Source organism: Erigeron canadensis, chromosome 4 (assembly GCF_010389155.1).
Source record: "Erigeron canadensis isolate Cc75 chromosome 4, C_canadensis_v1, whole genome shotgun sequence".
Taxonomy (NCBI): domain Eukaryota; kingdom Viridiplantae; phylum Streptophyta; class Magnoliopsida; order Asterales; family Asteraceae; genus Erigeron; species Erigeron canadensis.
In genome coordinates this window covers 31891762-31904516 of record NC_057764.1, presented here as the reverse complement: position 1 = coordinate 31904516, position 12755 = coordinate 31891762, and the positions used below count along the sequence as shown (strand labels likewise).

The 12755-nt window shown below is 31.6% G+C and overlaps 1 protein-coding gene across 1 annotated transcript; it reads left to right on the top strand.

Annotated features, from left to right (window-relative positions):
- The first annotated feature begins 7478 nt into the window (after positions 1 to 7478).
- LOC122595632 (F-box/kelch-repeat protein SKIP11-like) lies at positions 7479 to 10575 on the top strand. The gene is made up of 2 exons (XM_043768038.1): positions 7479 to 8133; positions 8546 to 10575. The coding sequence occupies exon 2, from the start codon at positions 8779 to 8781 to the stop codon at positions 10114 to 10116; it is 1338 nt and encodes a 445-aa protein (XP_043623973.1). The 5' UTR covers positions 7479 to 8133; positions 8546 to 8778; the 3' UTR covers positions 10117 to 10575.
- Positions 10576 to 12755: the final 2180 nt, after the last annotated feature.

Genomic DNA, 12755 nt, shown 5'->3' with positions numbered 1-12755 from the left:
CCCCAACTTATCAATTCTCCACACGGACGATACCTGACCTAACGGGCGTCAGTTTGACCGTTAAGTTGGGGTATGACTACCGTAAATTTTAAAGTTTTAGGTATGAAACCAATAATATAGTGGATAGTCCATGTGTCATTTATGTAATTAACCATTATTATTATTATTATTATTATTATTATTATTATAACTATAATTTCTTGTAAATCTTATTAATTTCTAATGGAAGTGATGTTTTTACTATTATTATTATTATTGCTATTATTATTACTATCATGGTTGTTGTTGTTGTTTTTTTTTTAATTACACAAAGTATTATTTAGGAATAAATAATTTTAAAAAGTACATTGATATTTTTTTGTAAATATTTACTTTTATTTTATAAAAGAATACTTTATTTTTATAAAAAAAACTATTGTAAATATTTATTTTTTATTAAAAACTATTAATCTATCAAATTATAGATCCATGATGATTTTATTTATTTCATATTTATTTATTTTTTATATAAAAAAAAATAAGTAAATCGGAAGCAGTACATTAATTTCATGTAAAGCAGTGATAAATGTACTTTAAGTCTTGAATGGATACCACCACTTGGAGTTAATTAAATCTGTTTTGAGCTGATTCAAACCTTACATAGTAGTTGTACAGGTACTAATGCAATACAAGAAATTATGATATTTTTTCCGGTTTACCCCTTTAAAAACTTTGTACTAAAAATGATCTTTTATAAAATAAAATATTATTTTATTAAAATTTTTTTTTATAAATAATGGTATTTGATATATTAATAGTTTTTAATAAAAAAATAAATATTTACAATAATTTTTTTTATAAAAATAAAGTTTTTTTTATAAAATAAATACAAATATTTACAAAAATATACCAATGTACTTTGTGTAATTAAAAAAACAACAACAACCATAAATAATAATAATAATAATAATAATAATAATAATAATAATAATAATAATAATAATAATAATAATAATAATAATAATAATAATAATAGTAATAATAATGGTTAATTACATAAATGATATCTGGACTATCCACCGTGTTACTGGTTTCATACCTAAAACTTTAAAATTTACGGTAGTCATACCCCAATTTAATGGCCAAACAGACGCCCGTCAAGTCAGGTATCGTCCGAGTGGAAAATTGATAAGTTGGGGTATGATAAGAGTAATTTTAAAGTTATAGGTATGAAATCAGTAATATGGTGGATAGTCCAGGTACCATTTCAGTAAATAACCATATTATCTGTATATATACCACCTAGAAAAAACCCTCACATATTTTAAACAAAAAAAAAACTACCCTACGATTGACTACCAAAAAGGTTTTTTATTTATATACTTTGTTCGTATTTAATCATTTTTATTATTATTTAACATTGAATTTTTATGTTACTGTTATTATTATCTCTTTTAATTTAATTTGTCATCCATTATAGGTTCATTATGACTCCTTTTTCAACAACAAAAAATAAGACCACATTAGTTTATCTTGAAGATCTTAAGCCAACACATGTTAACCAGCATCTATGACTCCGTGTTATGCATGTATGGACTGTTTCGGTGTGCAACAACCCGATGTAAATCAAAACGTTCGAAATGGTCTTTGTTGGTGAATTGGTATTATTTTTCAAATTATATACTATACACTTTTTGTTTCTCTTTTTGTTGAATTTTTTTTTTTTTAGTTTAACTCTAAATCGTTTAATCTAAAATTGTTGTTTGTAGTAAGTTTAGATATAACAAACTGCAATTTTTTTATTTTACTAAAGTTGAAAATAAATGAGTAAACTGGAATCAATATTTATATGAAGTTAATTTTCATATGTTTATTCTTTACCTTTCATATTGATTAAGTTGTGATATTGGTCATATTGATGGTTGCTCGAATTATATCGTTAATGTGTCAATTTTCAAAATGGTGTATATTTGATGAAAACTAAAAGAAAATTCATGTTTGCTCGCTAGCTTTTCGTTGCATAATAAAAACACTCTTGAATTATCTTTGACTACCCGTCCTGGACGGGTCTGAGCACTAGTTTTACATAAAAAAAAAAAAAAAAAAAAAAAAAAAAAAAAAAAAACACTTTAAGCTATTGTTTTTTTCCCCTTCACTTATATATTTACGTAATAAACGCTATTGCCTAAATTTGGTCGATGGCTATCCAAGAAATGTTTTTTAAGTTACACTTTCACGTTTTCCTTGCAGAATTTGTAGACTATGAAATGCTTTTTTGTACATCCACCATCTTAACATACCAAAAAAGCGTGATTTAAATTGATCGATATTATAAAATTTATAATTGTTTGAAAGTAAGATAAGTATTAACTTGGTTCGTTTTGGCAAACCCAAAAGGGATATGTTATTCTATTGTGTGTTATGATCACAAGAATTTTGGTCGGTCTAAGTCATTGTCATTCCAAAAGTATGGATACACCGAAAAGACGATAATGCACCTTAAAAGAAAAAAGAGATGTGGGGTCACAATAGGTGAAAAATGTAATTTTGGTAATCTAAATAAAGAGATAAAGTAAAGAAAGTTGATTAAGGGAGGTTGCCTAATACAAACAAAAGAGATTTAAAAGGATGATCACACTAGATTAAAGGGGTCATAACCATAACCATAAGTCCATAACCATAACCATTACCAGAAGAGGTGATCAAAATAAACTTGGATTTTAGTTGCTTGCTTTTGGGTTTCTTTTGACGCCTAAAAGAACATTAAATAATTTTTTTTCCCAAATGTGAAAAAGTGTAAAAAGAACAAGGACAGTCCTATAAGAAATATCTATAAAATTGCATCTCATTCATTTGTTAAACTCGTACAAGGAATTTTGTACTTCTATTGCATAATAAACACTTCAAAGGTGTCCAAATGTGCGCTTTTACCATGGCTTATGCAGTACACAAAGTCAAATATGAAAAGATAGCTATTAATATCACTAAACAAGATGTTAATTTCATGTATGCCATCTTAAAATGAGTAGTCTTTTATTTATATGTAGTTACATATTTTAACTGTTGCATTCACATTTTTTTATTTTAGTATCTTTTACTTTTAATCAGATTTGGTATTTTTAAAATTTAATAAAATTTATTTATCTATACTACAATATGAAACATTTGGTTCCCTCTGTTTTTTTTGTTTTTTTTCAATTAAGTTGTTGATAACCCAAAATGTCATTCTTTTTTATTCACTATTTTAAAAATATCCTTGAAATATCTATAATACACTTAGTGAACTTGATTTACCAAATTTACCCTTAACACTTAAATAGCTACATTACCCCTTTTTATATCAATTATTTTTATATTAATAGCCACAACACTGCCGCCGCCGCCGCCGCCCATCACTGTCGTCACCGACACTATACGACACATCACGCCGACATATGATTAATAGATATTATATTCATTTTTTATTCCAATCTAAATTTTAAAGTAAATTAGGTTTAAGGTAAATTGAATATGTTACTAATACTTTTATATATGAATATACAATTAACATATAATAAAAGTTCTGCCAACAAATATATATATATATATATATATATACATACTATATAAATATTAGGAGATCATTTTATCAAGTTGGTTAACATGACTATTCATGTTATTTAAATCTTGATCTTTGGATTGAAATTAAAGGACAAGATTCAAAGTTCATTTTTGAATCTTGACACTTGATTTTAATCCAAGGGTAAGATATTTTCAACTTAATCAATAAAGTTGGAAACAACTGGAGGGAATCTCTTCCCATAAATATTATATACTTTTGTTGAAAAGTTAGAAAAAGAAAAGATGCAAAATGACTATTTTACCCTTAATGAAATAATTTATACTATTAGCCCCTTATCTTTTGAAATATTTCTACTACTCTTTAGATGAATTACCTCTATACAATTACATTTACATTAATATACACTCGACATATCCACTACCACCAATAGTCGTGCCATCACCACATGTGGCCGACACCACATGGACTGCCGTCATAACTACCATCTCCGCATTGTGTGAGTATCCTGCTAATATATATATATATATATATATATATATATATATATATATATATATATATAGGGTGAGTTAAATAAAGTGCAAACAATTCAAAAAGTATAAAGGGAACAATCTCCACCGTTGGATCAAACATCTTCTTCCTCCTCCTTCTTTCTTTTCCGGCGAGACTGTCGCCGCAAGCCACCCCATTTTCTACCGACGAGCGTCACCACTTCCTTTTTCTTCCTTCTTCTCCGGCGAGACAACCATCTCCACCACCTCCAGTGACATCTCCGACAATCATTAGTTTCGTTTTCCGGTGGATACAGCATGAGCGTTTCCCTCATCTGTTCTAAATTGGTTATCAACGGACGCATATAGGAATCGTATGGATTTGATGGGCGACGATCCAAGAGATGGTAGCTGTTTGATACGGTACAGGATCCGCCCTTGCTGCCGGCGCCGTGGTTGGGGTGGTCAGAGATGATGGTGGTGGCGATGGTTGTCTCGCCGGAGAAGAAGAAGGTGACGCAGTAGCCGGAGAAGGAGGAAGAAGGAGGAGAAGGCTTGATCTGAGCCCTTGATCGGACGACCAGGATTGATCCCTTTATACTTTTTAGATTGTTTATACTCTATTTCTCTTTCCCACATATATATATATAATATATATATATATATATATATATATATATATATATATATATATATATATATATATATATATATATATATGTTATTTGCATTGATGATTAAAACCAAATCGTTTAATCAAAGAATTTAGAGTTAATAGTGAAGAAGTCTTCTCAGATTCCAGGAATTCTCAGTCTGAGATCATTCCTGAAGTAAACTAGTAGAAATCTTACACTGATATCATTGTTCATCTTGGTCATTACTCTATATAGACAAAGGCACATCTAATCAAGCAAATCATAGGAAAAATCCAGTAGAGGTGTTCAGACCAGAATAACCACAAGCGATCAATGCTATGAAGTAAAACACTTGGTCTGAAGTCGAAGAGTGAAGTCAAAGGATAGAAGATTAAGCCTGGAAGAACATCTGGAAGATCAAAATATTATAAGTTTTTTGATGCTTCGTCAACAACTTTGGATAACTTCCACTGCAATGTAAAGGATCAAAAGGTATAAGGTACATTCATGTGCCATTGTTAGTGGTTGTCGAAATTCTATAAGGTGTCTACTAATTCATTGGCGACACGATGCAAGAGAAGCACCTGGGAGACAGAACGGATAATGTCACTTTCAAGTCAGGACCATATGTTCATAACCATCAGATCAGGACGCGTGGAAAAAGTTGACAACATCTAAGGCATGGTTTATTTCTAAATAAAGTTGTCTTAATGTACTATATAGATTATAGAGTGTGTTTATCCTTATCATATAGTTCTCACAACGATTAAAGCTACTACTTAGATCCGAGTTGTGTTCTTATAAAGATGCCTAAACTTGTAACTTAATGCCCCCTTATCAATGTGATGGCTTAAACAGTCTACTTAATCCATTCCTATAACCGGTCTTGATTAACCCCTCCTTTGCAAGTAGGAGATTTTGGTGTAGTGTCCAAGAGATGATCATTAGATATTTGTTACACATAAAGGTGTATTCACAATTCACTTATAATCTTCATATTCCAAATTTGCTATAATTACACAATTTCGTCATGTTTTTTACAAACCGAAACATATAACTTTAAACTTGTACTTTGCATATCATCGATAGTAATTATTTCAGTGAGCTGTTAAGGGAATCTTGGTATACCACTGTGACCGACTTTGAGCCAAGGCGACTTTGTTGTAACACTTGCAACTTATTGCATCAACATTGTTCATTTTATTTTATTTTTTGAACGGCTTATCTGCATCAATATTGATTCCTCAAACAACGAGGTAAAGCTCACCGTAACTACAATACTACAAATTTCCATCAGCTTTTGAGTTTTAAAGGTCTTAGAGTCCTCCATTGCACTTAATCTCAAATTTTCTACCATCAAATATATATAACCACTAATTAAACATCAACATAGCAAATGAAGGTAGCTCAATTGACAGATGCATCCCTGGTTTTTCCCACAGGTCTTGGGTTCGACTCTTAGGAGTGACAAGTCTATGAGTTTTTTCCCTGAATTACCTGTAACGGCTTATGGTCTACATCTCGTAGTCTAGAGTACGTGCAGGGCTTCACCATTATACGTTGAGGTGTTCCCTGATGTCGAATACCGTCTAACTGTTAAAAAAAAACATCAACATAAACTATGAATGATCACATCAAATTATACTACATTAAAACATTTTGAATGATATTAGAAACTTTAGTATTTTAAAACAAAACCTTGACATAGATTTTTTTTTTTTTGAATGACAAATATACTATCAAATTACACCAATTAAGACTAAACTAACCCATTGGCCATTGCTAAAAATTGAACTTTGATCTCTACATAAAAAAGTAAAACCTTTTACTTAGTGGCCAGGCTAACACAACATTTGTTTGGCATAGATTATATATCTAAATTATTTTCTTCAATATAAATTGAGTATTTCAACGTTTAAAGGAAACACTTAAATTACCTTGATATATATATATATAACGGGTTGGGTATTGTAAAACAAGTATTAAAGCAAAACAAATAAAACAAGATCTTGATCCCTAGATCATGGTTAGATTGATGCATGAAGATTCACGAAACAATTGATGCACGATAGTTTCATGATACACGGTGATTTTCAGTAAAGAGAAACATATTATTTTATTTGTTTTCGTTTAATACTTGTTTTATTTTACCTGAAACCTATATAAAACTATTTCAAAAAAAACTAATAAATACGACCAACACAAAGGCGAGTAATAAATCTAAGAACAATATGATTGAAACAATAATTCAATCAAAGTCGCTTCTATTATTCCAAATATTATTTTAACATTTATTTGCGTCAATCTAATCAAACTAAAGAGAAATAATATATAATATAATAATTAAATTATAATTGTAGCAACTAAAGTTTTTGAAAAATGACTAAAATTTGAATTTTCACAGATAGAAATATATTGAAAGTTGTTAAGAATTGGAATATGATAAATTGCAGTAAACAAAGTATTTTCGAAAATGATATCCAAGTGTCCAAAAAAAACTTGCTCTTTTAAAAATAGATAAACAGAACTTTACCTAGATTATTGTATTAGCCGAGTTTGTAAATTAATTTTGTAAAAATGGTACTTCATGGATGTGTACAAGTGAAGAAAATTCTCCTAAAACTCTAAAAAGCTGCCGACTTATTTATTCGATAAAAACGGCTTTAGAGACGTACACGAATTAGACCCAAAAACTCACGAGATAATAACATGAACCAAAACACGTGTCATGACCGGCTATTACCGGTTTCCGGTCATCCTCCCTTAATAAAATAACAGTCGAACACGGCGGCGACTCGATACAAAGTTAAACAAAAAAAACACAGCTGGTTGTGGGTCCATTAACCACCGCCGACCACCGTCTTCCGCCTCACTTTCTCATTTTCCCGACCACCCTCTTTCTCTCTCATATATGATATATCTATCTATATCTATATGTATATATATGTATATGTACATGTATGTAATGTATCTAGACGTTTAATTATTTTTCTTTTGAAGAAATTAAATAAAAAGTTGGGATTTTTATAAGAAATGAAGCAATAGAAACTACAATTAAATCCATTCCACCCTTTTATTCTTCATTCTTCCCTAATAAATAAATAAATTTTAACCTTAAAAAAAGCATTTTGCTTTTACTTATATTTATATACACATATATAGAGAGAGAGTAGAGAGAGAAAGAGAAGGAAAGATAAATACCCAAAATCCTAAAATCCCAAAAGCAATTTTATTTTTTTTGGTTTTGTCAAAGGTTTAATAACTTAAGCTCACAACTACATATATACATATATATATCTATATATTTGTATATGTATATGTATGTATGAAGAAATACAAAGAAAGACAAAAGAAATGAACTAACATATTCTTCTTGTTGTAGAGAGAAAAAAAAGGGTTTTTTTTTTTTTGGAAAGTTTGGAGCATAATTCTATACAAAGGAAGAAACTTTATTCATATCCAGTATGTAAGTGAAATTCCCTTTTGTTTGTTTAGTATAATTTTGAATCTATTAGATCTAATTTGAATTTTTTATGATTTTTTTGAAAAAAACCTTTATTGATTGGATTGGGTTGATGCTGATTTTTGATGATTGATATTGAGATTGCAAGATCTAGGATTTCTTAGTATTAGATTATAGTTGAATCTTGTGTAAGAAAGATTGGATTTTTATTATGTTTTGGATGGATTACAAGCTATTGCCATTTGTGGATTAAGATCAATTTAATTGTTTTATGTGCTTTTTTTAGTTACTTGATTTGATATATGGATCTTGAATTTATTAGACTTCTGACACATGAGTTTTCTTGAATAAGATTTTGTTGCATGATTTGGGAATATTTGAGAGTATGATAATTATGTATTTGTTATCATTTCAGTTGAAAAAGATTCCTGCTTGGTGAACATAGTGGAAGGTGTCAAGAAATCTCTATTAGGGTTCTTCAGAAATTTTGAAAAGTTTTCATCTTTAGCTGTGATTCAATAAGATTTCAAGACATTTCCAAAAGTTTTTGTCTTTTGGTTCTGATTCAATTAGATATCAAGAAATCTTGATTAGGGCTGTTCAGAAATCCAGAAAAGTTTTCATCTTTTGGGTCTGGTTCAATAAGGCATGTTGGAAGAGAGGTCTTTTTTGGTTTCGAGAAGCTTTAGTAGCAAAAGGGACAACACTTGGAGTTTTATGAGCAACTGCAGGATTGAAAAAATTGAAACTCATCAAGAGAAAAGACCGTTAGAAGCTGAAGATGATGAAATCATTCACATTAGAAAAACCCGCAAGCAATCCAATAGCTATGAGAATCTTGATCTTGGATTAGGATTGCTTGATCTTGCATTGGTCCCCGTTGATCAAACTGATAATAATGAACATCAGGCAGGTGATAATTCAGATTCAAGCTCCCTAATCCATGCCATCGGTCGTGACAACTCAATTAGTTGTTTACTCAAATGCTCAAGATCTACTTATGGGTCTTTAGCATCGCTAAACCGAACGTTTCGTGACCTGATTAGGAGTGGGGAGCTCTATAGATTAAGAAGGAAGAACGGTATTATCGAGCATTGGGTTTACTTTTCCTGCCATTTGGTCCAGTGGGAAGCATTTGATCCGATAAATAAGAAATGGATGCGTCTCCCAACAATGTCATCGAACACGTGCTTCCAGTTTTCCGATAAAGAATCTTTAGCCGTAGGGACTGAGCTACTTGTGTTAGGAAAAGAAGTTATGGATCATGTAATATATAAGTATAGTTTGTTAAAAAACTCATGGTCATTTGGGCAGCTAATGAATGAGCCCAGATGCTTATTTGGGTCAGCTAGTCTTGGTGAAATCGCAATTGTAGCCGGTGGGTCTGACCCGAATGGAAAGATTGTGAACTCTGCTGAGCTTTACAACAGCGAGACTGGAATGTGGGAAACACTCCCGGACATGCTTCAACCAAGAAAGATGTGTTCGGGAGTGTTTATGGATGATAAATTTTATGTAATTGGAGGGGTTGGAGGGGCTGATATGAAGCCACTGACTTGTGGTGAAGAATATGATTTGGCAACTCGGGAATGGAAGGAAATCCCGAATATGTCACCAGTGAGAACTGGTGGTGCCGTCAACGCCACAACGACCACAACCGAGGCACCGCCACTAGTGGCGGTTGTAGATAATGAATTATACGCTGCTGATTGTGCGGATATGGAGGTGAGGAAGTTTGATAAAGGAAGGCAAGAATGGGAAACTGTTGGAAGATTGCCTGAACGGGCTGATTCGATGAATGGATGGGGTATTGCATTTAGGGGTTGTGGTGATCGGGTCATCGTCATCGGAGGACCAAGAACTAGTGGGGCAGGGTTTATTGAAGTGAATTCGTGGGTTCCAAGAGATGGGCCACCTCGTTGGACCAGGCTCGATTGGAAACAGTCGAGTAACTTTGTGTACAATTGTGCTGTGATGGGCTGCTGAAGTTGGTGTTTTCATGGGCATATGATTCTTGATCATGGGTAACTCAACTATTTCAACAAAGGTTTCTCTTTCTTTTCTTTTTTTTTTTCTTATCATTTTTCATTGTTAATCAGGAAAAGAAAACAGATTTTTACTTGAGATTAAAGATTTCTTGATAGATCTTGAGTACATTTCTTTACATTCTCATCTATCTCAAGGTTAGAGGATCTAATAACTTATCTTCGGTAGGTAGAGTTTTGTCAAAAATGATCTAAACAGTTTGATACATGTTTTTTTTTTATGGTCTTTAGTATCTTAACCTTGCTCAAAGGAGAAATAAGCTACAAGAAAACATAACATATATGGTTTCCTATTGAGCACTCTTGTCCTTGTATTTATTATGTTTTTGTTGATAACGAATTATAAGCTCTTTGTGTTTGATTTTAGTTCCTTTCGGTTAGACTGCATTGGTTTTTGGTTTTCGAATTGTGTTACACATGCTTACGGTCTACTATTTTCTTTTCTCCTCTAAAATGAAATTTAGGATTCTTGGGGGTTGGACTGCAAGCCTTGTTAGTGATACAAAAATGAACTAGACCAAATTAAACTGAGATCATAAATTTAAGAGTTTGGAAACCCAAAACTAGACGTCTAGACTGTATGTTGTTTATCATCTGTTAAGAAATTTGTCAACCCAAAACCTTGCTAGTGGTACAAAACAAAATTAATAGGATCCTGGAAATTTGAAAACCGAAATCCAGTATATTGTTGATACCTTAGTTTCAGAAAATTTTGGACCCGTACTGAAGTTAAGCTTGGGACTAGCTATTCAAGTCTAATTTTTTCTCTTAATGTGGTGTCATAGACAAGGTTGTAAATAACGCTCGGCGGTCGACCACCTTTAAGATTAAATCTCATTTCGCGGAGTTATAACGACGTTATAACGGAGACTATAAAATTGAAAGGAATTTATATAAAAAATATATATATTAGCAATATCCTAACAAAATTAGTCAAAAAAATGTCTTTTGACCGTTAAGCTCCGTTAAATCTGTTATTTGACCGTTAAATTCTGTTATTTGACCGTTAAATTCCGTTATAAAGGCCATTAAGACCGTTAAATCCGTTATAACGGCCGTTAAATCCTCAGACCTTTAAATTTACCCTCCAACCCCCTTAACGTAATGCTGGACCTCCGTTACTGTTATAACGGCCGTTAAGGCCGTTATTTACAACACTGGTCATAGAAGTAAAAGTAAAAGAAAAATGAAAAAAGAAACGGTTTGGGCTGGACAGTGACGAGCCAAGTACTGTTTTTTGGCTATGATCACAATTCACAAACGAGCTTTGCAGCAGTACAGGTTCAGTTGTCCTGTTTAATTTACCATATTGCAATTTTTGTCTGGAGTACTGGTCCATTCAAACTCACATTCTCAGGGCCAGTGTTAACCCACATGGGCCATGACAATGGGGTGTGATAATACAAGTCTTTTAGTGAACAAAAACTTCTTGTTTGCTAATCTGAACTCTAAAGCTATAGAGACCAAGTTGACCCAAGTTCTCTAAACATGTGATTTTATGCTGAGATAACCACATATAGTACGAGACGTAAACCTCATTGAGCATCTTAAAAAGGAAACCCTTTTTGCAAATTCTTTTTTCATTCTTTGGCCAAATATCTGTCATGTTTAGCATCTATAAAGCGTTCCATCAGTTTGTTTTGTTGTTGATGTGTGAAAGTTCACCACAAATTTGTGCATTTTCGAATCTTTGGATGTGCATATGTTCTTCCAATGTATTCTAGTTTGTCATTCGTGGGGCATTTTATAGTGGACCGAGACAACGACATTAACGTTAGAACATCCTCTAGTTATAAACATAGATTTGTGACATTCGACAGTCGGTTTCAACATTGTTTCCAGATATATGAGATATCTATATGATATATGTGAAACTGTTTCAAAATGGATATCTGATTACGAATTTACATATGGAGTACTATTGCTTCAACATAGGGGTTGACATTTGGTTTCAATCCATTTAACTCGAGATTCAAATTAAAATTAACACTGACAAGATTTTGACCCTTGTATCATGATAAATTTGATGCACAAAGATTCACGGGTCACAAGTATATATAATGATTCACGATGATTTTCATGATGCATGACGATTTTCAGTGAAAAGTAACTTATTGTTTTAATTGTTTTACTTTAATACTTGTTTTATTTACATAGAACGTGTATCTATAATACATTATTTAATACTTGTTTTATTTACATAGAACGTGTATCTATAATACATTAATAAATATTGGAGTTAATTACAGAGTCGTCCATATGATTTACCTATTAGTGGATTACATCTTTGTTCAAGATTTTTAACCAAATACGTTCATACTAAACAACTTTGTTGCACGATTCTGTGTGATGGCATAAAATTTTTTCGTTGAGCCAAGTCACATGTCCCGCAGATAAGGATAGTAGTTTCGTATTTCCCCCCACCCGCAACCTCAGCTAGCCCTTTTTCGTATTAGATTACTGAAGTTTTCAATTGCGAATTAGTCATACTTTTATAACATAAACATTAAGTTATAATTTAAAATATCTTAATCAATTTTTTAATATAACTACTATGAAATAGCTTTCTATAACTTATAT